The sequence below is a fragment of the Gopherus flavomarginatus genome, chromosome 4, assembly GCF_025201925.1.
Source record: "Gopherus flavomarginatus isolate rGopFla2 chromosome 4, rGopFla2.mat.asm, whole genome shotgun sequence".
NCBI classification, from domain to species: domain Eukaryota; kingdom Metazoa; phylum Chordata; order Testudines; family Testudinidae; genus Gopherus; species Gopherus flavomarginatus.
Window position 1 is genome coordinate 37,747,752 of NC_066620.1, and position 26,119 is coordinate 37,773,870.

The 26,119-nt window shown below is 43.9% G+C and overlaps 1 protein-coding gene and 1 long non-coding RNA gene across 7 annotated transcripts in view; one reads left to right on the forward strand and one right to left on the reverse strand.

Moving 5' to 3' along the window:
• The window catches only part of LOC127050249 (uncharacterized), an 81,963-nt gene extending 57,979 nt beyond the window's left edge, over positions 1–23,984 (forward strand). For all 4 annotated transcript variants that reach the window (XR_007774167.1, XR_007774165.1, XR_007774168.1 and 1 more), the window contains 3 exons: positions 17,367–17,643; positions 21,999–22,118; positions 22,713–23,984. This is a non-coding gene — a long non-coding RNA (uncharacterized LOC127050249). The remainder of the gene's footprint in view (positions 1–17,366; positions 17,644–21,998; positions 22,119–22,712) is intronic.
• The window catches only part of EPAS1 (endothelial PAS domain protein 1), a 151,189-nt gene continuing 134,044 nt past the window's right edge, over positions 8,975–26,119 (reverse strand). For all 3 annotated transcript variants that reach the window (XM_050951801.1, XM_050951802.1, XM_050951800.1), the window contains 6 exons: positions 19,185–19,295; positions 16,294–16,778; positions 14,833–14,956; positions 14,615–14,732; positions 13,380–13,556; positions 8,975–11,396 (listed from right to left, as the gene is read on the reverse strand). In XM_050951801.1, the coding sequence (XP_050807758.1) occupies positions 11,245–11,396; positions 13,380–13,556; positions 14,615–14,732; positions 14,833–14,956; positions 16,294–16,778; positions 19,185–19,295 (1,167 nt within the window). In that variant the 3' untranslated portion in view covers positions 8,975–11,244. The remainder of the gene's footprint in view (positions 11,397–13,379; positions 13,557–14,614; positions 14,733–14,832; positions 14,957–16,293; positions 16,779–19,184; positions 19,296–26,119) is intronic.

Genomic DNA, 26,119 nt, shown 5'->3' on the forward strand with positions numbered 1-26,119 from the left:
GAGGATGTGGGGCTGATAGTGCCTGATATACTGCCATGTGAGCACAGCACTCCAGAGGGCGCCACAGTCAGCCCTACGGGTACTGCTAATGCAAAAATCTCTGACAGTTGCGCACTCTGGTGTGTGCACACCTGGAATGGAATCAACATGAGCAAACACTCCAAGAAGAACACTTTCACTGCAGATTTGACAAAACGCAAAGAAGGTACTGATGTGAGATTTCTAAAGATAGACGCAGCACTTGACCAATGTTTAAGAATCTGAAGTTCCAATATCTGAGAGGGATGAGCTGTGGAGCATGCTTTCTGAAGTGTCGAATGAGCAACTCTCCGATGCAGAAACTACAGAACCCGAACTACCGAAAAAAGAAAATGAACCTGCTGGTGGCATTTGACTCAGACAATGAAAATGAACATGAATTGGTCTACACTGTTTTGGATAATTTTCTAGCAGAACTTGTCTTCAGTATGGATGCATAACCTCTGGAATGGTGATTGAAGCATGAAGAGACATGAATCTTTAGCACATCTGGTATGTAAATACCTTGCAATGCCTGCTACAAAAGTGCCATTCGAATGCCTATGCTCACTTTCACGTGACACTGTAAATAAGAAGCAGGTAGTGTTATATCCTGCAAATGTAAATAAACTTGTTTTTCAGAGCAATAGGCTGAACAAGAAGTAGGACTGAGTGGACTTGCAGGCTCTAAAGTTTTACATTGTTTTACTGTATTTTCGAATGCAGTTATTTTTGTACATAATTCTACATTTGTAAATTCAACTTTCATGATAAAGAGATTGCACCACAGTCCTTGTAATGAGGGAATTGAAAAAATATTATTTCTTTTGTTTTTTTGCAATGCAAACATTTGTAATAAAAAATAAATATAAAGTGAGCACTGTAAACTTTGTACTCTGTGTTGTAATTGAAATCATTATATTTGAAAATGTAGAAAACATCCAAAAATATTTAAATAAATGATATTCTATTGTTTAACAGTGTGATTAACCACATGATTAATTGTGATCAATTTTTAAAATCGCTTTACTGCCCTACTTAAATTTGATTAACGCTAGGCATGCTCTAACTAGATTTTGCTCTGGAAACCATAAGCAATAGAAGGACCTACTAGATTCGTTTCTATGCAACAGGAGGAAAGCTTAAGCTGTTGCTTCAACCTTCTTAAAATTTACCCAAACTGGAAGCAAGAAATAAATTGTTATGTACAGTATTGGGCTTCTCTATATCTCTGTATAAATGCTGATTGCTCTTCTTATTCCCCTAGACTCAGTGAGGTTCTGCTCTGAAAACTGACTGTGTAAATGACATCTTGTTGTTTAGTGTTTTCCATCTGGAGGTCGCATTCTACTTTCAGTTATATTGGTGCAAATCCATTGACTTTAAAGGATTCACAAATGGTATGACAGCAAGCAGAATTTGGCCAAATGACTTTTCATATCAAATTTGCTCAATTTCCAAGTTGACGTGGTGGGGAGTGGCGGTGGTTGGCATTAACAACCAGTTCTGCAATTCCTTCTGCTAGCTGAACATAGTGCTGTTTTTCTTCTGCTCTGCATGTGTCACTGCTAAAAACAGATGTTAAATGAATGTTAAGGTTTCGAAGATAAGCATTTAAAAGTTAAGAAATGCCAGATAACAGCATGTACAAAATTAAAATGGGAAAAACAATATATTTCCCCTAATCTCTTTCTTGGAAATGGCTGAACTGTTCTAGCTGAAACTTTTTTAAAAAAAATTAGTCTGACACAGATACTTGGCATGGAAAATTTTCAGCCCAAATGGTTACAGTGTGGCAAAGCTGTGACTAACTGAAAACAGGCTTACCATGGAAAGTTTAACTATGGGCATCACTGCCAACTCTATCAGTAATAATATGGGCACAGGCAACCTTAATTCTAGCATTTCCAAACTTTTGAGTGCTTAACTTTGCAACCTTAATTTATCTGTGTGCATGTGTATGTGTGTGCATGGAGAGAGCGAGCGAGATGTACAATGTCATCAGCCATCATTGACAATGAAGCCTCTCTAATCAGAATGTAGCTGTTTTTAGTTTATTCTGGCACAAGCATCAAATACAGCACTGTGTGCTCTGGTCTTCTATAGCTTTATTAATCTGAAATAAACACTTTTTGACAGAAAACTAGGCAGCTGTGACTTAGCACATACACAAGAGGAATAGCAAGGTGCTATACTCAGTGATTTTTTTTCTCACCATAAGCACATTTTTATTCATCAAATGAGCTGGTATAATAAAACCGATATCATTGATTTTTGCAAATTCAGAACTTGAGGTTTTTCCAGTGGTTTTCTGCAGTAGTCCAGTGACTTTTTTCCCTTGATGTGCCTATCATTGCTTACTGTAAAGATGATGTTGGCATTCTCAGCCCTTCTCGCCCAGGGTGATCAAACTATATTTTGATGGGTGAGTAAAACTTGTGGTGGTTTTTTTTTTTTTTAAATCTCCTCTATTGGTCATAGTAAAAGACAGGTGAGTTGCTTTGGTGCCCAGACTGGTAAAGTTCTGTAATAATATTGCAAGACAGTCTTCTCTGTTTAAAGTTAGTGACCAGAAAAAACAGAAACTGTATAAACATTAAAAACATCACCTTTCATGCAATTCACCTTACTTAGCCCCGACCCAACAAAACGCTCAAGCACACGAGTAGTCCCATTGACTTCAGTGCTACTAAAAAAGAAAAGATATAATTTGCCTAGAAATACTCACTTTAGATTTAAAAAAATCTAAACTCTAGAGCCTCTGAAAAACTGCATCAAACAGCCTTCACTGCAAATGACCTTGACTCGTTCCCCAGTGTGAGCCAGTTTTGAACTGGTGACCTAGAAGCAAAAGCTTGTGTCTCCACCAACCCTGCTGCATCCTTGCACAGGGGAATCTAGATCCATGAATACCTGTGAATAAAGATGCCTTGAGCCAGTTGTTTCAAGGCTTTAGGGAAATGATAGACTGGAAAAAATTCTGATTCCTTGCCTAATGGTAGCTAAGTCTTCAGATTTGATTGTCCTAGTTCTTACCGTTTGGTCTCGTCCTCTCACTAGTCAATTTGAATGAAACATGGCTGCTCCTGGGATTAGCTAAAAACATTTCTCTTACTTTTATGCTGCTTTGTTTTGGCCTGTTGTGCCTTAATTTCACATTTTCAGTCTCCAATTTTTTGTGTGTCTGTCTAGCTCTCATGTGCTCTTGTATGTTTAGTTCCTTTCCTTGCTTCAGTAAAATGCCACTGCTAGCAGCAGTGTGAGGCTGAGAGTTAGCACTGACACTCTGGAACAATCATTTCCCATTCAAGTGGAAATTCTAGCTAGGAGTCTAGAGCTGCTCATGCAGAATAGCACTGAATCCTGGCACCAGGTAGAGCTGCCTGCTGTTGACTGCTCATTGTGGTTCTATCCACGAATGATTTATTTCTGGTACCCCTTGAAAACAAGAGGAATAGTCTGATGGGTCTGGAAAGCATCTATTCTTGGACCATTTGCTTGTACCAGCGTGTGCTTTGCTGCTTGCTTACACATGGGCTTATTTTGATTCAGTTCATTGGAGAAAGCGAACATTCTGCCACAGCCGTGCTATAGAACAATGACAACAGTGTTTCCACCAAGTGCAATGCATCCTCAAAGGTAGGAGGCCTCAGGTCTACAACCCTTGTAACACATGCATGGGCGCTGGCACTTGTGGATGTGATGGTATGTAAGTGTATTTGTAGAAGCCACCATGGACCTAGGGCACCAGTCTCCTTTTTCAACCTCACTCAAGCCCTGTGTAAGTTGAACTAGCAGAGTAAGGGTTTGTATAGTGTCATAATGGGCAATTCTTTTTTTAACACTAGGCTGGTGGAGGTGGAGGTGTGTGGTTGAACACACTGAAACTGTGTGACAGGGGATTGCTGTAGCCCGATGAATCAGGCATCCTTCTGTTTCATGGCAGCTGCAGGGATGTAGGTCTCATTTCTCTGCAGCTTTGTTTCTACAGGCACAAACATTTACCCCTTCCAATTTGTCATTCTTAAGGATAAGTTTTTGGATGTCAGGTCTGGCACTGATTTGTTATGTTTGAAAAGCCTCAAACAAGATCTTTCAAGAAATAGATAAGAAACTTCAGTCAGAAAGGTGATTAATTCTATTATGAAATACAACAGGCCCAGGAATTTGATTGGCATTATCTCGTTAAGAATGCCTCTGACCTGGGCCACCTCAGCTATTGTGCCATGTTCTCCAGTATGGTCTGAAGGAGTGACACTGATGTACAAAAATACAGAGAGCGAACCAATTCTTCCAGTATACAACATAATTTATGCTCACTCAGCCTTTTATGAGCTCAAGGAGCAGTATAAGCAGAGTAACACAACACTAGCGGGCAGCAACCCCCCTCCCTTCCTGCCCTGGGAACCCAGGATTTTGAGGGCTCATCACCAATTGCAGCTGCCTCTTCCCACACAAGCGTGGACTTTCCAAGCTGAAGTGACCTTCTAAGAAGTCCCTAGGAAGGGAGCACAGGTATTTACTGTTTGTTAGAGGAATTTTTAAATGATTTAAAGAGGACAACTTAACTGTTTTATAACTCGCAAGGTCTGCAAGGCTTAGGCTGAGTAACCACATGATATCTCTTCCCTTCGTTCTCAGTCACTTGGTTTAACATGTTTTTAATGAGACTGTAAACTCTGCCAGGCAGGGACCACATTTCCACACATATTTGGTACCTAGTACAACAGGGCCTCAGCCAGGATTGGAGCCTGTGGGAAGCACCAGACTATAAATAATGATGATAGAATACTGGAAGATAGTGCTAGTTCTACTGAATCAGGTGGTAGTGTAGCAGCTGAGCAAATTCGTCTGCTGCAGGAGCCATGCCTGACTACTTGAAGTGGACACAATTGGCCAAAGAAATAAAAATGGTTGGTTGCAAGCTAGAGCGATATAGTTAAATGATCTTGACTTAGGTCAGCTCTTACTAGGAGCGCTCGGATGCTGGCAAAGCACTCCTAGGGTGACACAGTTCATAGGGGCAAACCTGGGGAAATAAGGGGGGAGGGCCTGGAATAAACTAGAACTGTGTTTACATTAGAGATTTTGCCAGCACAGTTGTATCAGTCAGGGACTTACACCTCTTCACACCCCTGACTGAGATAGCTATGATGGCAGCAGTTTGTAGTCGAGACCTGCCCTTATTGTGAGATGCAACATACCATTGGTTCAGGAACATGCATAAACAGGGAAAGGCAGTGGTAACCTGTTGATATTTCAGTGTGGTCATGACAGTTAATGAGTCCATTGTTTAATGGAGTCTAGGCATGGGAAACTAAGCTTTTTTGGTTAATACCCACCACACATGCACATGCACAACAGTAGCCATCGGTGGCTTTTTCTGGCGGGACAGAGGGGACTCCAAACCTAGCCATCATTTTTCAGATGGAGTTTGGAAGGCTTTGCTTGTTCCTGCAGCTTCCCTTTCTAGAGCCAGAGCAGCTGCTCCCAGCTGCCTTCTCAAGTTATGGGTTAGGAAGAAGCTATGATCTGGCTTTAAGATGTGTTTAGTGCACTCCTCGGTTTACTGTGTTACCTATAAATACTTCCCCAGTTCTTGTTAGATTTCTTGATTAAACTTGCTTTTTCACTTTTCCTTGCCTTGCTTTGCGTTGTTTAATGCTTTCAGTAAGACCAACTAAGCGGAGAAGGAAGAAGTCTTAATATCATGGTCCTTAATGTGCTACTTGATCAGCTAAGAGAGGTCAGTGAGGAAATCCTTACTCATCTACAAATACGTTTATAGTTAAAAGAAGAAATATGCTGCTCTCAAGTTAATTTACTCTTAATAATAATCCATTAGCTTCTCTTGTTGTGATTTGCTTTTGGGTCCATAGATGATGGTGCCACTATTGTATATAAAACATGTATTGCTTTTGGCTGGTGTCTTGGGTGCTCACTGTGGCTTATGCACCCAGAGTCAGATGTCTGAATAATCGTATGCACACCAATACAACAGCAAGGCCCAATGGTCCATAAGTGACAAAGCTTGGCAAAGGAAGCAGGTTTGGACTGGGTATTTGAACGTGGAGCTGACTGATGCTTCGTGTAAGAATCATAGAATATCAAGGTTGGAAGGGACTTTAGGAGGTCATCTAGTCCAACCTCCTGCTCAAAGCAGGACCAATCCCCAACTAAATCATCCCAGCCAGGGCTTTATCAAGCCTGACCTTAAAAACCTCTAAGGAAGGAGATTCCACCACCTCCCTAGCTAACCCATTTCAGTGCTTCACCACCCTCCTAGTGAAAAAGTTTTTCCTAATATCCAACCTAAACCTCCCCTACTGCAACTTGAGACCATTACTCCTTGTTCTGTCATCTGCTACTACTGAGAACAATCTAGATCCATTCTCTTTGGAACCCCCTTTCAGGTAGTTGAAAGCAGTTCCCCCCCTTATTCTTCTCTTCTGCAGACTAAACAATCCCAGTTCCCTCAGCCTCTCCTCATAAGTCATGCGCTCCAGCCCCCTAATCATCCTGCCCTCCACTGGACTTTTTCCAATTTTTCCACATCCTTCTTGTAGTTTGGGGCCCAAAACTGGACACAGTACTCCAGATGAGGCCTCACCAATGTCGAATAGAGGGGAATGATCACATCCCTTGATCTGCTGGCAATGCCCCTACTTATATAGCTCAAAATGCCAGTAGTCTTCTTGGCAACAAGGGCACATTGTTGACTCATATCCAGCTTCTCATCCACTGTAACCTCTTGGTCCTTTTCTGCAGAACTGCTGCCTAGCCATTCGGTCCCTAATCTGTAGTAGTGCATGAGATTCTTCCTTCCTAAGTGCAGGTCTCTGCACTTGTCCTTGTTGAACCTCATCATCAGATTTCTTTTGGCTCAATCCTTTAATTTGTCTAGGTCTCTCTGTATGCTATCCCTACCCTCCAGCATATCTACCACTCCTCTCAGTTTAGTGTCATCTGCAAACTTGCTGAGGGTGCAATCCATGCTATCCTCTAGATGATGAAGATACTGAACAAAACTGGCCCCAGGACTGACCCCTGTGGCACTCTGCTTGATACCGGCTGCTAACTAGACATGGAGCCATTAATCACTACCCATTTAACCCAATGATCTAGCCAGCTTTCTATCCACCTTATAGTCCATTCATCCAGCCCATACTTCTTTAACTTGCTGGCAAGAATACTGTGGGAGACCATATCAAAAGCTTTGCTAAAGTCAAGGAATAACACATCCACTGCTTTCCCCTCATCCACAGAGCCAGTTATCTCATCATAGAAGGCAGTTAGATTAGTCAGGCATGACTTGCCCTTGGTGAATCCATGCTGACTGTTTCTGATCACTTTCCAAGTGTTTCAGAATTGATTCCTTGAGGACCTGCTCCATGATTTTTCCAGGGACTGAGGTGAGGCTGACTGGCCTGTAGTTCCCCAGATCCTCCTCCTTCCCTTTTTAAAAGATGGGCACTACATTAGCCTTTTTCCAGTCATCTGGGACCTCCCTGGATTGCCATGAGTTTTAAAAGATAATGACCAATTACTCTGCAATCATATCTGCCAACTCCTTTAGCACCCTCAGATGCAGTGCATCCAGCCCCATGGACTTGTGCTCATCCAGATTTTCTAAGTAGTCCTGAACCACTTCTTTCTCCGCAGAGAGCTGGTCACCTCCTTCCCATGCTGTGCTGCCCAGTGTAGCAGTCTGGGAGTTGACCTTGTTTGTGATGACAGAGGCAAAAAAAAGCATCAAGTACATTAGCTTTTTCCACATCTTCTGTCACTAGGTTACCTTCCCAATTCAGTAAGGGGCCCACACTTTCCTTGACTTTCTTCTTGTTGCTAACATACCTGTAGAAACCCTTCTTGTTACTCTTAACATCCCTTGCTAGCTGCAACTCCAAGTGTGATTTGGCCTTCCTGATTTCACTCCTGCAAGAGAAAGTCAGAGCTCTTCAAATGGGGGGTGGGGAAGCATGAGAAATGGCATAGGGTGAGAGAAAGAAGATGTCTTGGCAAGAGCAGTTTCTAACAGGGATTATTTGAGGGCAAGTCACTGGCTGATTCCCTAGCTGTAAAATGGAGTCAATAATACCTCCCTATCCTACAGGCTGCTGTGATGGTTTGTTAATGTTTGTACAGTGCTTCTGTAGGAGCGGTATACATATTGCATGTTAGACAATGACTGGAACTGCTAAGCACTTGCAGCTCATATTGGCTTCCGTTGGAACTGCGGATGCTCTGCATCAGTGATCAGTTTTCCTCTAGAATATTTGCTGCCTTTGAATGGCCTGTCCATGGAAGTGCTTTGGTAAAATCCTTAGGAAAAGAGCTGACATGGTTGTTGGCATTCGAATCTAAACCCTGGGGAGGGAGCTTGCATGAAGGTCCTGACATCTGAGACATCCAAGGCAGTGGGAGAAAAGAATTTATTAGGAAAATCATGATTCATAGAGGCACCCTGGTTGCTAGCAGTACGGTACGCTTGACTACTGTTGCCAAACACTACAAATCAAAGGTAAAAGTATAAGAGAATAAATGCATAAAAGTATAAAAGAATAAATGCAATGATTGGCAGTTCAGTGTCTAAGATCATTTTCTACGTTATTTGTTAAATCAAACACCATGTGTATTGCATGTACTCACTCTGGCAAATTTCTATTAATTTTCCAAATTCAGTGGGTCATATTGTACCATAAGTTTTAAAACAGTCCCTATTGAAATAAGAGTCAGATTCAATGGCATGATATGTTTGAAGGTACGGAAATTTATCTTTAACCCTTTGCATACTGAGGGCTGGTCCAGGATCCATTGATGTTAATAGATGGAAAGGTTTATAATACATCACTGTGTCTTTATGCCTCTGGTTGATGTTGCTCTAATATTCTTTTCTAGTTTTTAAATATGGGTAGCTTTTGTTCTTCTTTCAAGCTTTTAAAGATCAATGCAAACCTTCATTTTCTATAAATAATTTAATAAATACTTTGTTTTACAATAATACATCAAGTGATAAATTCATAGCAAACAAGAGTCACGAAGAATTTAGGATCAGTATACTTTAATAAGGTATCAGTGTCAAAATACATTTCCTTATCAAGTTAAAGTTCCCATACAGTCATTATATTGTCAATAAAAATTCAGAAATAAAGATCATAAAATAATGCTGCTACGTTTGGTTAATATTAAGCATGGAATATTTGAGTGTCTAGTAAACTTATGGTATAACATCTTTAATGCTGAAACTACACAACCAAAAAAAAAAAAAAGAGCAATATTTAAGTGTCATTAACCCTTCAAGCACTCAGGTCATTACCACTGCAGATTTGTCAAAGCTGCTTTGCTAAGTATCATTAGATGCTTACACTTTTTTTCTCACATAGCAATAGGTTCCTTTTAAAAGTAACTTATTTTTGGTAAAAAGTTCTTAAAGGTACTGCAGGACACTAATAACTTTTTTTAAATGTACCAACAACAGAAAAGGTTTTCAATTATTTTTTCAGTGTGTAAGACCATAAGGCTAAACACAATGAGCTCTGAAGTGCTCAATGAACGCAATGCTCCCTACCTGCAAATGTCAGTGCATAGTACAAAGGGATTTGATGGAACATAGACTTCAGTGGAGTTGGAAGTCTGAGTAGAATGGCTTTGAGTTTGGGGACAACTTTAAGGGCCAGATTTTCAGCTGGTGTAAACTGGCACTGATTTACATCAGCGGAGGATGTTAGCTTAGGGGCAAGAGGAAATAGTTTGTCCTCGCATCTGCTATCGGGGCTTTGCCCTTCCTTCCTTGGTTTTCCACTGAACATCTAGACTTCAAAGAGCAATACCATTATTCTTATTTTCCAGCAAAGGCAAAGAGGTTTCCGGGGACAAAACTGAATCCTTGCCCTTTAAATAAATTCATGATAACAAGAGTTGTTTTTATGGTGGTTCTGAAGATGTCCGATTGCCTTACAATGACATACTGTAAGATACTTGAAAGGCTATCAACAATACAAGGAAAGCTAAAACACTAAAGAAAATCCTCCCAGCCCAACACTCTTAACATCTTATTTTCACTAGGGTAACTCAGTAAAAGGCAAAGGTAAGTAGGCAAGCGGAAATACTATTTTAACTTTTATTTTTAATGTTTCATGAGTGTGGATTATGTTGCTAGGTAGCAAATAAAATGCACACACAAAAAAGGTCAACTTAATTGATAATTAGCAGTGTTAGTACAAAGTTTGGACAAATCCTTACAGTCCTGCAATATTGGCAACACCATCCTGAGTGTTCCCAGCGCTCGTCAAAAACAGCTCTTAAAAAGTGAGTATGGTTCTGGTTCTATGTCTTAGCCATAACAAAAGTACCAATACATAATAACCCAAACAGAAATTTCAAAGATTCAGTTACATTTTATGTAAAAAAAGAGAAGAAATACCGCCCCCCTCCAAAAAAACCCCATGAAACCCCATCACAAATGAAAACCTAGATGCAGAGCCTCTGCTAGCATACGTCAGTGTAGCTCTCTATATAGCAATAGAGCACCAGTTTCAGCAGCTGAGGATCTAGCCCGTGTTAGGGAAACAAAGCTACGCTGTGCAACTTTCACAGATACCCACAAACTCTGCAGTTCACCCTTCACATTTCTTTCAGCAAATAGTATCTGATTTAGGGAGAGAAAGTCAGAAAGTGGTGGTGTGAGGTTTTTTTATTTTTTTCCCCAAAGATGTTAACATTTACAATATGATTAGTGCTGGGAAATAGAGACTACAAACACAATAGGGGCATGGAGCATTTTAATTTAGAAGGTCAACACAAACTGTGGTAGGAAAGCAGATTTTTTTTGTTTGTTTTCATTTATCTTTGGCAATAAAAATCAATCTTTGCAGTACAGGAGCCAAAGTATTAGAGAGACATTTACACCACAGTTTTGTTAGCATGAATACTGAAGAAAATGTCAGCGAATATAAATTACAAGTCAGGCAGGAGGGGAAATAATATAAATTTTCTAAAGAACACTTTTATTGAAATAGAGAAAAATACAGTAGATGTATATTTTTAATAAGAATAATAAAGTGAATAACTTCAAAAAGGCCACTATTTGGTAATGTGGACAAGTTCAATACATAAGTAAAATCTTGTAAAAGTGTATTGGGTATTAGAAATTGTCTACTTGAAAAAATATATTTAAAAACTGAAGCTGTTTTGAACAGTATAGGCCAAGGAACAGTGCAAGGTTACTCAGGTTGCCTGGTCAAGAGCTCTGAGCAAATCACATCCTTGCAGAAGTGTAGAACTGCCCAAAACAGGGACATTCACCTCACAGTCATATCTGGTCAATTCAGGCAACAAATAGGGTTCATAAGACTGCCCAAGCAGACGACTTGTCACACCTGAAATAGAGTGTTGAAGAAAAGTTGTAAAATAGTGAATGATGCCCATCTAAACAGAGTGGGGAAGGTTAATGTTTCCCTCCTTTAGCTTTCTTTGGTATTCTATAACATTCAGGCACCTGAAAACAGCATTACATCTTCCAGTTCAAACCTATATATGCCAAACAACATTTAAAACTGAGAATAATCTCACCTGTTGAAATTTTAGCTAGAAGTGAAACATGTTTTCTTTTCCTTGTCATTTAGATTTTTTTTTTTTAAGGGGAAATCATTCTAGTTCAAAAACAGGAAACCTGTAGTAAACCACATAGTTTTCTGAATTAGCACCAATTGCATTCATGTTCCTCATCTAATTTTTTTTTTAAAAAGGATCATAAAATAAAGTCAAACCTACATCTACTGAACTATGACTCACTTCTGTGATTGTGCTGTTGTTGTAGTAAGCTGTTTGTTTACACTTTCAGTTGAAGGGAAAAATGTATGCACAAGTTGCCAAACATAAAATCACTCTGAAGTGACACAGTTGCTACATTTATAACTATGAAAAAGAACTGCAATAATCATATTTAACGTTGCGCTACGTCATTTCAACTTTATTCCTTTATTTACCAAGATTGATGATGGGCGTCAGATTTTGTTGAGATCAAAGTTACAAAGTCCAAGTATATGGAGGAAAAGACAGTAAAAAATGAAGAATCAAATTCAAATATAACTTGATATAAAGAGGACAAAGACAGTACTGGGTGCTGGGAAAAGGCAATAATGGACAAGTTTTCTCCACTCACTGTTGGAAAAAAAATATTTTTTTAAATTCTCGTTAAATTTGTTTAGGAAGATTTTCATTACAGTCAGAAAAGTGAACTGCTATAATGTAAATTAATGTGCTGTTGAACTGTGAAGCATGCAATAGCAAGGCATTGTAAGGTGTTATTTTAGCCGATATATTTTAATACATTTGCTAAACAGTCCTTATTAAAGGAAAAATGGCTCTATCTGATGTTAGTGAAGTATAATTTTAGAGGAATAACTGAGGCTTATTTACCCTTTGCCTAAATCTATATAGGTATCCATGGACAGTTATGCCTTTGGACACTTATTTTGAAGAGTATCCACTGATGGGTTCTCAAGGGTACAGACGCCGATGCATGGCCATTTAAATTTTCAACTTTGGATATTTAAAATTAATGCTTTTCAAGGGTCAGAGCCTTCTCTCCTGCTTCTCTGGGGTTGGAATGCTCTAAATGCAGCAGAACCACCATGGATCCACTGCACAGGGGCTTACGTGGCCACACAGAAGAGGAATAAGATACAGGCTAGTAAGGGAAAGCTTATGCATGACTAGTGGATCTGCAACAATGTGGATGAACTGACTGAAATCAGGCCTAGTTAATGGCATTCCAGAAATGGCTATTTTGACAGCTTCTGTGCTACAATCTAATGGGAGGATTCTGAGCTGCCAGTTCATACAGAGTTCCCTGGTTCAATCTCCATTTAACTTAAGCTTCACACGGGACAAAATTGTTGGGTTGGATCACGTTTAACTCATTTTCTGGGAGGAAGAATTTTATATAAGTACATACATGTATGTGGCTTACTGTCGAGACTGTGCTGAGGGGTGCTATTGAAATACTTGATTGATAGTGTGTGCAATATAAATGTTCATATTAAACGTACACACATCTATATGGAGAGAGAGAGAGAGAGAAAACAAAACACTAAGTTGAATTTATATGAAGTGTTAAAGTTTGTGCGTACGATATGGCCTAGAGACACACGTTTGTGGGATTTATGCACAAACTGTCAAACTAGATATAAACTTATACATACATTCAGAATTTCATCACTTCAGTATAATATGAACTATACAGATTTGAGTTGAAGTTTATTGTCCTCTAACTCCCCTTTATAAGCCATCAGTCCTCATATCTGTATTGAAACCAAAGAGCAAAGCTATTTTCTCATTTGTCTGTGATAGCCCCTTACCTGACTTTTTATGAGTTGGTTGAACATTGAAGTTCTGATAATGGGAACTGTAAAACTGAGGAGAGAATGCTGCTTTCTGATTATCTCCAGGGCTTCCACAGGAGGGTTGCTGCTGTCGCTGCTGCAGTTGGTTCATTGGTTGGCTCAGACCTCTCTGTGAGTTACGAATAAACTCGTCTAAAATTAAATGTGACAATTGTTTTTTTAAAATGACCTTTGTGATACAATGTGCCAATATATCTTCTAGGAGCACAAGTGCCGGGATTGAGCTTCCCAGAGTCCTTGACTATAGTAATGAAAGTATAACTGGCAAACTTTACTACACTGCTTCAAAGCTATGGCAGACCACCTTCACTGGTTAGTCAGTCACAGCTTCCCTGGAGCAGAGATTACATCACTGTGCCAAATGAGTGTGGCCATTTTGTGAGAGAGCTTAAGACTAGGAGGCTATATTCAATCTTTTTTCACTTAAAGGATTAATGTGTTCACTGAATTATTTATACAGATAGTGCAGATGAAATTATTTTTTTCTTCCTAATAAGAGTTCATTCCAAAATCTACAGTAGGTTTAGATAACCACCTTATTTTGATCACTGATCATTACCAGCACTTGAGGGTTCTTTCTTCAGAACCACTGACTGGGTAAACATACTCCTAACCTAGTTGTGAATAAATGATGCTGCATATACCAGGATGGGTTGTAGAACACAGTAGACCATCGTATTGTGACTGTCCCAGTGGGGAGAAGAAGAATTGGAATTTTAATACTTCACACTAAGCTGATGTCTTAACACAGAAATCACACTTACTTTAAGCTGCCTTCCTATGGCCTTGGACCTATTGCACAGCGGTGGTTCATATTTAGAAGAATATTTTTGCAACCAGAAAGTATAAACTTTTTAAATGAAGACTTTGATGCTGTGGAAATTACTGGAAATATCAAAAGGCCACAGTGACCCTAAATCTGAGCTATAGTGGAACTATCACATCAGGCTCCCTAGGAAACAGAGAGCCCCAGAACAATATATAAGCTTTCATTTACAGGACAATCCAACTCAGAGCACTGTTGACTGCATTAACAGTTGTTGGTCTAAATGTTTGGTTTATGGTAGTTCTTCTGCTTTTGGCATGAAAATGGCAAGTATGATAATTCCTGTACAGAGTCCTTGTTTCTAGTGAAACTGTCCTAAAATAATATCTAGAAATGAACATTATAGAATCAATTTATGTCTTACCAGTAAGGACACTTGTGCTGAGGGACTTCTTTTCAGTAACCAATGAACAATTTTCACCTTTGAGAATTTTCATCCTTTTCCACATTAAATGAGATGGGTTCATCATTGACAAATCCGCCTGCAGTTGGATAAAGAAACCAGAAACAGACATAACTAATCAAAATGAAAACCTTTTTGTAATGGTCATTGAAGTGTCTGAATTCCTTATAACAGATTACCCCACTCAGCTGTTGAAATGTTTGATCTTCATAATCCATCTGTCGCTTCAGTTTCAAACTGTTGGCAAGAGCAATTCTTGCAGGGTTTATATCTATGCCCCGTTGCTCAAAACTCTCCAGTGATCTGTAAAGGAAAGACCTTTCCTTGAGTGAGCAGTTTGCAAATAAATAAGACTATTTGTGTCTGACTGATCTTTCAAAGCATTAAGGTTCTTTTGGCATAGGACCGTGGGATGGGCTAGACTGTAAGTGCAGAATTTTTCCTGGACAGCTAACCCAGTTATCAGTACACTTACTGCCATAATGCTTGGAAACTTTCAATAGCAAGTGTTAATGAAAGTCTGGTAAGTCATTACCTCACAATCTAGAAGCAAAACCTTGATTGTGAAACAAAAATTGTATGACTTAGTAGGTCAAATTTTTAACAGGGCTTAACCTTCCCCGCCATTTTTGCAGGCACAATTATGGGCCCATATGTTAGTGTTTGTGGACCAATATTTGGCTCTGTGGTCACATAACCAAAAAGGCTAGCAACTGCATACAATTAATTGATCCTTCACATATAAAACTGCACGTGCCCACATCCCTGAGATGGTTACAATTTTTTTTAGAAAATGAAACCCATCATTTTGTACATCTTTAAAAGTATTAACAACCCTAAAGCTCTTAGAGCACTTGTCATCTGTGATTCCCAAAGAGCTTTACGAAGGTCAGCCAGTATTTTTATCTCCATGTTACAAATCCAGAATCTGATGCACAAAGTTGTTAAGTGACCTGTCTGAACTGGACTACTGTGCTTCTATCCTGGTCCTTACCCTATGCTCATCATAGTAGTAATAAATATAAATAAACTGCATTGAAAATCTGAAATTTAAGGATGATTTCTGTTTAACAACATGCTTTAGACTATTACTGAAGCTCTTTACCTACAGTATTTATATGGTCCCCATGACTGTTGTATCATGTATTTGCCCTGCCACCAGCTCTGTGAGGTGGGGAAGTGCTATTACCTCCACTTTACAAATGGAGAACAGAAGCTCAGAGGCTTGCCCAATGTCACACAGGAAGTCTGTGGCAGAGCAGGGAACTGAACCTAGCTTGCTGTAACAATTGGGCCATCCTTCTCTCTGTCCTACCAGATCTGTTTCTGACACTGTTTGTGACAGTAAAGCAGCTTTGCAAACTGTTCTCTGTTTTTGTGCTAGACATGTACATTTTCACAAATCCACACATCAGTACACTGATGATAATGGTGAAAATCAGCCCACTTCTGCTCCCATTCAAGTCAATGGAAGGGCAAAGCTGTTCACTTCAAAGGACAGCAGAATTGGGCTCCTAGTATTCCATTCTGTTGAAACAGATTATTCCAGCAGAATGGGCAAATAGACTTTTTCAAGGTTTGCAGCACAGAAGTCTCAAGGAGAGATACACCTAACAGCTTGCATATTAGGATAGATTTACCTTTTCTTATATAACGACATGTTGGGAGAGTGCACTGGCGGCCCTGATGATGAACTTGCTAAGGACCCACAGTATTTATCCATTAGTCTCCACTTAGCAGGAACATACTGTACTGGTGGATCAGGTGGCCACTGGCTGCTTGGTCTTCCAACCATTGAAGCCAGTGGGGTGCTGGCTCGCACATGGTATGGTGGCAGGGAGGATTTGTTCAAGGCGTTGAAGGACACAGATGACAGAGGCCCACGACCATGGTTCATATTTTTATTTGACATCTGTTGGCAGTATTTCTCCAAGAGAAACTGATTCTGAGAGGCAGGAGCAAGGGGCTGGAAAATGGTACTCATGCTACTTAAACTTTTCTGGGTGTTTTGTGCATTTTCAGGGAGAGGACGTTCTTCTTGGCAGATTGGACTCAGCTGGAAATCTTCCCCATCCATGGGAATGTAAGGAGCCAGGGTTTCAAGATCCAGCTCATTGAAATCAGTCTGTACAAATAATAATAATAAAAAGCACATGGCAATTAATGTGTACATGGAAGATGAAATATCAGTGAATGTAAGACTGAAGAATCATTATACCTGCTGTATAGCTAAGAGTCAACCGAATTTACTTAAATATACTGAAAAAGGCAGATCCCTATTTAAAGATGCATGTAATTTCTATACTGAAATGTCTGTTTTCATGAATTCTATACTTGTTTCTGATATCACCAGGGATAAGGTTGCAGGGCAGATGAGAAACATGAAGCAAGACTGAAAATCATGCTACACCCACGAACCATGCTAGCATATGCACAGCACTTTCTGAAGGCTAATGCCCCAAGGCAGTTTGGGAGGTCAAAGTGGGTTGAACTGGAGCAGATGTTCCACTGGGCTTTGAATAACTTGTTTGCCAATGCTTAAGTGTGGCATATAGGTCAACTTCACACCAAGCCTGACTAATGGAAAATAAGTTATTCAAAATCTAATTGCATAGAAAATGTGCATCAAACCCACAAAAGGCCTATTAAACACAGTTCACAGGACATTAACACATTTGCAGGACATTAACACATTCATTTCTATATTTTTCAGTGAGAGTGCTGACTGCATCTAAATCTTGCATCTTCCACGCAGAAGCAATGCAACCTAGAAGCAGGAAGAGAGCATGCTTCCCATCCACCCAGATCAGCAACACCCTCTCCTCCTATTTCCATCACAGCAACAGTCCCAGATCTAGCCCTTAAAAGCCCTAGCTCCACCGGGAGGATTCAGATGACCACCAGCAGCAGGTGGAGGAGCTGCAAGCAGGACAGAAAGGTCTCATACACCCTTGAAGTCATCTGAGCAACCTGATGTTGAATTGTTTCTGGTAACAATTATTTCTATTGTGCTCCAATTCTCACACCATGTTTGCCCTCCTTCCTCCTTGCCTGCCTGCCATTTCACTCTCCTTCTCTACCCCTCCTCTGTTGCTGTCACTGCTCTGTTGTGTCAAAACTTAGACTGTAAGCTCCCCAGGGCTTTTCTTATCTAGAACACTTTAAATAACAATCCTCCCTCTAGCTACGGTGTATACAGAGGGAGTGTCTGTGCTCTCAAAGTTGCTACCGAAGCATGGAGAGTAGTCTAAAAAGAGGTCTCAGGCCTTTTTTATTTGGAAGCAGTTTTCAATCAATTTCTATGTCGCTTTTTGACCAGTTATGAACCCAGAAAAAGGAGAAGGACGGACTGAGTCCAAAGTGATTATTCTGATTTTTCCACTGGGCTGTGTGTGATACGTGATGTGTGCACTTCCCTGTCCCTGCCTTGTTGCATGTTGCCTGGTTGCCCATCAGGCCATCTGGCATTGCTTATTACTAGTGCCGCTGTATCCAACCTGAATCAGTATTCAATGTTTTGAAAAGCTATTTTTCACTGTTGAATTGAACGATATAGTCTATGCCAAACAAAATATGAATGAAAAGATTTGCTTCGTAGTTAAGTCTAAAATTCACTTGCACACTCTCACAAGGGCTCTATGTGTATGTGCAAATCAAGGGCCGTCTGTTGCAAGTTGGAGGCATCTGTATGGGCATAAGCATTTTTTGTGCATGTGCTTTTGAAAATCTTTCCTGTAATCTCCTAGGTTTACCCATTTGACTGGATCTCAGCAAGCTGATCTCATGGCAGGCATTTCTACTTCTAGCAGTGGCAGCTCCAACTGGAGAAGTTTGGATCATTTCCACTGCGCCTGTCTCAGTCTGTGCACAGATCAGTCCTCAAGTGTTAACCTAGTTCTTAAGATGTAGCTGAAAGAACTAGAGCTCATTATAGCCCCTGCATCATAAAACCTCCCCTAGGAGGAGCAACATTACATTCCAGGTGGAGTCCTGCTGGCACAGGATCTCGAGGAGATGGACTCAATCAGCAAACTTCACAGCTTGTCCACTTTCCATTCATCTCCAAGGGCCGCCTGGGGGTTGGGGGGCAAGTGGGGCAATTTGCCCCAGGCCCTGCAGGGGCCCCCATGAGAGTTTTTCGGGGGCCCTGGAGCAGGGTCCTTCACTTGCTCCGAGGGCCCTGGAAAACTCTTGGAGCTTCTTCCGCTCCGGATCTTTGGCAGCAATTCGGCGGTGGAGAGTCCTTCCACCCCGGGACCCGCTGCCGAAGTGCTGGGTCTTTGGCAGCAATTCGGCAGTGGGAGCCCCCCGCCGCTGAAGACCTCAGGCCCCCTGAATCCTCTGGGTGGCCCTGTCATCTCCATACTCTCTCTTGACTACGTTGACCCTTGCTGGATCTTCTTGAGGAATGGGAACTGTGAGCAGCATTGAGAATTAAGTGCTGTATTACAGTAGAATGGTCATCCATGGTACTGGTTATGGGAGAATTGTTTCATCACTTGTGGGCAAGAAAATACTATTGTCCTCTGACCTGAGAGTTGCACTGGTTCTTTGACTCTGTGTCCATGGCAAAGAGCTTCTCAATCACCTCAATCTTAAGATCTTCATCTAAGGAGCTGTAATAGTCTTCTGGGCTGCTTGGCTGCACAGGAATAAAAAAGAAGCCTTTAAGAAGCAGCTAGATTATCAGAGTACTTGATTTTAATATGGTGCTGTCAGTGCACTGTGCTGTACAATAATGAACATCAGCTATGCAAAACAAACAACGAGGCTGGGTCTACAGCATCTCCACAAACCAAATATTCTACTCAACTCTAATAAACACACACTAGTCTCCAAAAGAAAAAATGGTTACCTACCTTTCATAACTGTTATTCTTCAATGTGTGTTAGTCATATCCATTCCATTCTAGGTGTGCGCATGCCCACCTGCATGGCTGTCGGAGATTTTGCCTTAGCAGTATCTGTAGGGCTGGCTGTGGAACCCACCCTACGTTCTCTCTGTTCCTTCCTGCCAACAACTCCGACTGAGATGCACAAGGGCAGGTAATAGAATTGACATGAGCAACACATCTCTAAGAACAACAGTTACACAAGGTAGGTAAATGTTTTTTCTTCTTCGAGTGCTTGCTCATGTTGATTCCATTCTAGGTGACTCACAAGCAGATTCAACAGAGGTGGATTCAGAGTTCACAGTCTTGCAGTTTGCAGCACTGCTCTGCCAAAGCTAGCATAGTCTCGAGCGTCCGGGGTCAGCATGTAGTGTGATGCAAATGTGTGGACTGACGACCAGGTTGCAGCCTGACAGATCTCTTGGATCGGCATCTGCGCCAGGAAGGCAGCTGACGATACCTGCACAATAGTCGAATGAGCCATCACGATCACTGGCGGGGACCCCTTCACCATGCAGGCCATGATCCAAGATGAGATTGTCTGGGCTGACACTGGCCAACCTTTCATCCTGTCAGGGACAGGAACGAACAACTGTGTTGACTTATGGAATGGCTTTGTTCTATCAGTGTAGAAGGCCAGCGCCCATCTGACATCCAAGGTATGCAGCCTGCGCTCCTCATCCTTCACATGGGGCTTCAGACAAAGGACTGGTAGGTAAATGTCCAGACCAGTGTGGAACAGGGATACGACCTTGGGCAGAAAGGCCGGGTGTGGACACAGCTGGACTTTGTCCTTACAGAAGACCATATAGGGCAGCTCTGACATGAGCACCCTGGTCTTGGATCCCCTATAGGCCGAAGTTATAGTGACCAAGAAGGAGACCTTGCAAGAGGCAGCAGGAAGTCAAGAGTTCGAAGGTGGGAACCAGGAGTTTGGACAGCACAGAATCAGGTCCCAAAGGGGGGACTAGGTCTCAGACATGCAGGTAAAGGCACTCCAAACCTTTCAGGAGGCGCACCATCATGGGATGGATGAAGACTGACTGTCCTTGAAGTGGAAGGGAGAACGTTGAAATGGCTGCCAGGTGTACCTCGATCAAAGATAGCGACAGATCCTGATGCTTAAGGTGCAGTTAATAGTCCAGGATGTCCTGCAGCGGGGCCTCTTCTGTATGAATATGTTGGCCCGTTACCCAACTTGTGAACCGCTTCCACTGTGCCACATATGTACCTCTGGTGGACAGTTTTCTGCTACCCAGCAGGAATGCTGGACACCAGCAGAACACTCTCATTTGTCTGTACTCAGCCACACAGCAGCCAAGCTGTCAAGTGCAGTGACTCCAGGTTTGGGTGCAGCAGGTTGCCATGGTTCTGGGACAGCAGATCCAGCCGAAGAGGTAGCTGCAGCTGGGTGGCTGCCGAGAATGTCAGCAGCATGCCGAACCAGTGTTGACGAGGCCATGCCAGTGTTATGAGGATGATTGTCGCTTTGTCTTGCTTTACCTTGAGCAGTACTCTGTGGATTAACGGCACCGGCGGGAAGGCGTACATCAGCGCTCCTGACCAAGGGATCAGGAAGGCGTCCAACAGAGAACAGAACATGTGGCACTTTCTGTTCTGCCAGGATGAGAACAGGTCCACCTGGGGAGTCCCCCACCTGCGTAAGATCAGGCTGACCACCTCCAGATGGAGTGACCATTCATGGTGAGACAAGAAGGTCCTGCTGAGGTGAAATGCCAGGATGTTCTTGGCTCTGGGCAGGTGAGCAGCTACCAGATGAATGGCATGTCACACACAAAAGTCCCAGAGGCTGAGCACTTCCTGACAAAGGGCCAAAGACCTGGCTCTGTCTTGCCTGTTGATGTATTGTCCATCAGGACCTGCACCACCACTGCCCTTCACATGGGGCAAGAATGCTTGGCAGGCCAGGTGAACTGCTCTGAGCTCCCTGATGTTGATATGAAAAGCTAGATCGCTGTGTAGCCAGTGGCCCTGAGTCCTGAGCTCTCCCAGATGGGCTTCCTAGCCCAGGTCTGAAGCGTCCGAGATCAGCGTAAGGGACGGAGATAAGGACACGAAGGGAACCCCGTGCAGCACCAACTTGGGATCCAGTCACTAATCCAAGAATGAGAGGACATGGCTTGGCACCATGACCACTTGGTCCAAGGAGTGCCTGCTGGAGATATAAACTGAGGCCAGCCATGCCTGCAGAGGTCATAGATGAAGACAGGCATAGCTGACCACATATATGCATGCAGACATGTGGCCCATTAGTTGCAGGCACGTGTGGGCTGTGGTAAGTGGATGGCTCTTTGCGTGGACAATCAAGTCTGACGTGGCCTGGAAGTGCACTTCTGGAAGGAAGGCTCTGGCTCACGTGGAATCGATAACTGTTCCGATAAACTCTATGAGTTGAACCAGCGTTAATGTGAACTTTTCTGCATTTATTAACAGGCCTAGGTTGTTGCAGATGGACCACACCAGACTGAGGCTCTGTTGGACCTGCTCCGGAGACTTGCCCTTGATGAGCCAGTCATTGAGATACAGGAAGATTTGGATGCCTCAACTTCTCAGGTAAGCCGCTACTGCTGCCACACACTTTGTGAGCACCCTGGGGGCTGAGGACAGGCCAAAGGGTAACACTGTGAACTGGAAGTGATGCCCAGCCACTATAAACACAGGAAGTGCCTATGGCCTAGGAATATGGAGACATGAAAGTAAGCACCCTTTAAATTGAGAGTGGTGTACCAGCCCCCCAGATCCAGGGAAGGGATGATGGAGGGCAGGGAGACCATGCGGAACTTCAACTTCTTGAGAGACTTGTTAAGGCCATGCAGGTCCCTTTTGGCTTTTGGGATTAGGAAGTACAGTCCTCATCCTTCCATGTCCCGAGGAACCTCCAAGCCCTGGAGCTTCTCTACCTCCTGAATGAGGAGTTGCTCGTGAGAAGGGTCCCTAAGAGGGACGGGAAAATGAGGGGGTGGGAAGGAGGGGCGGCCAAGAACTGCAGGGTATAGCCCTGAGCCATTATGTTCAGGACCCAGAGGTCTGATGTAATCCATGACCAATCACTTCTGGCCCCTGATTCTTTTGTGGCTCCAGGCTGGGCTGGTGAGCAGGAGGAAGAAAGGCGACAATGACTGAAACTAGCATCCCTTCTCCGTGTAGGTCCCTGACGAGGCTTCGAGAGTGTTGGCCAGAAGAGCTTCCTGGCTGATTGTGGCCTATGCATGCCCAACAAGTGAAGGGTAGCCCTAGTGTCCTTCAACCCGTGCAGCTTGGCATCCATTTGATCCGAGAACAGACCAACTCTATCAAAGGGGAGGTCCTGGATCAAGGCCTGCATCTCCTGGGAGAGGCCTGCTATCTGGAGACAGGAACTACGTTGCATGACCACCACCGATGTGACCACCTTTGCTGCTGAGTCCACCATGTCCCATGCAGTGTGCAGGGAGCATCCGGCCACCATCATACTCTTCTTCACCAGAGTTGCAAACTCTTGGGTCAAACCCTGAGGGAGGTATTCCTGGAACTTTTTGAGACCATCCCAGAGATTAAAATTGTACTGGCCCTGCAGGGGCTGATGGTTTGCTACCCAAAATTGCAGGCTGGAGCGTGGAATAAATTTTTCTCCCAAATAAATCAAGTTTCTTAGCCTTGTTGTTTGGGAGTCAAGGAGGCGGGGACCTGCTTGTCTGTTTCATTGGCTGCAAATGCAAACAGCAAGCCCGGGGGCAGGCGGGTATAGAGGTACTCGAAATCTCTGGTCAGCACAAAGTACTTTTCTCAGCCCATTTTGAGGTGGACGGAATGAAGGAGGGGGTCTTCAACAAGGCCTTGGCTATCTTGAGGACTCCCTGGGAACACGTGGAGGCAGAGAGAAAGCTGAAGAAGGTGTCCTCCTGCTCTGCCATCTCCTGTACCTCAAGCCGAAAGTCCTCGGCCATGCACCATAGAAGGTCTTGATGTTCTCTAAGTCATCCAGCAGGATAGCTCTGGAAGGTCCCATAACCACCTCATCTGGGGATGACGAGGAAGACGGGACCTCCAGTGGAGGTGCTCGGGTCTTGACCACCATTGGAGAAAGAGGCTTTGGGGTGGGAAGAGGTTCCTCCACCCTGACCTCAGAACGGGCTTTCGGTACCAGGTCCAGTGCTGGTGGAGCCACAGCCCAAGCTTCCATCGCAGGCACTGAGGAGTGCTATGAAGGAGGCATCATCACAACCAGTATGTCCCACGTGCTCCAATAAGGCCACTGCGCTGGCTACTGACAAAGGTGCAGACAGGAGTTTGGGTCCCATACCACTCCCAGGAGTCAGTGGCAGACCCTTAACAGGGCTGGGTGCCCCAGCTGGGGAGGAACGATTGCGTAGCTCTGGAATAGTCTGGTGGGCAGGTCTGAGTCCCTTGGTAGATGACACCTGGGCCTTCTTGCTCAGTGCCAAGGAGCACTTCTTGGCCTTTTTCTTCGGCACTGGCAAAGGTGAACAGTGCCAGTAGGAGTTGGGTCCTGGAGGTGTGCTGCTCATGGAGGCCAAGGCACTTGGTATGACCTGACTGGGTGGCTTGGAAGCCAGGCGGAGGGGGCAGATGTCTTGCTCTTTCTGGGTGCAGGGACAAAAGTTTTTGAAGACTTGCCACCGCCCCTTAATGTGTGACCACCATGGGCAGTAAGAATGAACTGATAGGGCGTAGGGCCGGCGGCACCTGATATATCCAGTATGAGCGCAGCACTCCAGATAGGGTTGCCAGGTGTCTGGTTTTCAACCAGAACACCCAGTCGAAAAGGGACCTTGGAGGCTTCAGTCAGCACTGCCGACCAGGCTGTTAAAAGTCCCGTCAGCGGTGCAGCAGGGCTAAGGCAGGCTCCTTGCCTGCTGTGGCTCTGCGCAGCTCCTGGAAGCAGCAGCATGTCGTCCCTCCAGCTCCTACATATAGGGGCAGCCAGGGTGTTTTGCACACTGCCCCAGCCCCAAGTGCCAGCTCTGAAACTCCCATTGCCCGGGAACCATGCCCAATGGGAGCTGCAGGGGCGTGCCTGTGGATGGGGCAGCCAGCAGAGCCACCTGGATGTGCCTCCATGTAGGAGCCAGAGGAGGAACATGGCACTGCTTCTGGGACCTGCCTAAGGTAAGTGCCACATGGACCCTGGATCCATGACTTGCTCCCCTGTCCCACCCCCAATCCGCATCCCACCCTCCAAACCTCTCGATCCCAGCCTGGAGCACCCTCCTGCACCCCAAATCCTTCAGCCCCAGCCCCACACCAGCACCCACACCCACAGCCAGAATCCTCATGCCCCCCCACGTCCTGCCCCCCTGCTCCAGCCCTGATCCTCCTCCCACCCTCCAGACACCTCATGCCCAGAGCACCATCCTGCACCCCAAGCCCCTCATCCCCAGCCCCACACCAGAGCCCACCCCCCTACCCGCCCGCCCAACCCCCTGCCTCAGGCCTGATCCTAATCGTGCCCTCCAATCCCCTTGGTCGCATTCCGGAGCACCCTCCTGCATTCCAAACCCCTCATTTCCAGCTCCAGCCCCATCCCAGAGCCCACACCCCCCAGCTGGATCCCTCACCCCCCTCCATGCCCCACCCCCCTGCCCCAGCCTTGATCCCCCTCCTGCCCTCCAAATCCCTCAGCCCCTATTTGGTGCCCCCTCCTGCACCCCAAATCCCTCATCCCCAACCCCACACCTGAGCCTGCATCCCCAGCCAGAGCCCTCACCCCCCTGTGCCCCTACCACAGCCTGGAGCCCCCTCCTGCACCCGGAACTCCTCATTTCTGGCCCCACCTTGGAATCTGCACCCCCAATCCAGAGCCCATACTCCTCCCAACTCCCTGCCTCAGCTGGAGCCTCCTCCCATACTCCAAACCCCTCAGCTCTACCCCACAGCCTGGAGTCCCCTCCTGCACACTAAACCCCTGCCCCAGCCCAGTGAAAATGAATGAGGGAGGGTGGGGAGAGCGAGGCCTCAGATGAAGGGCTCAGCAGGGGGTGGGGCAAGGTTGTTTGGTTTTGTGCAAGTAGAAAGTTGGCAACCCTAACTCCAGAGGTCGCCACAGCTGGCCTTACGGGTACCGCTAAGGCAAAATCTCCAACGGCCACGCATGTGGGCACATGCACACCTAGAATGGAATCAACATGATCAAGCACTCAAAGAAGATTATTACTTTTATCACTAAGAAATGGTGAAAAGTGTTGCATGCGATAATGATAGAAATGGTCTACCATATATATATAGAGTACGGCTTCAGATATAGTGTAAAAATAAATTTAAACTGACAATGTGAGACATCCCCTCTTAGATCTCTCTGAAGAGGAACAGGGTAAGCAGGGGCTCAGGCTTTCCTCTTCCAGCGTTTACAAACTAAATGGGGCATCCTCCAGGAATGGCCTGCTGGCTATGCTAAGTCAGCACTTTCCAACTTCTAGGAGGCGATTATGAGAGTTTAAGCAGACTAAACTCTCATGTGTTCCAGTCAGTGTCTACTGCCTCTCATTCAGCTGTGCACCATCCAGCTTAGTTCAGAGCAAACCAAATTTTCGATTAGAGAGTACACAAATGAATGG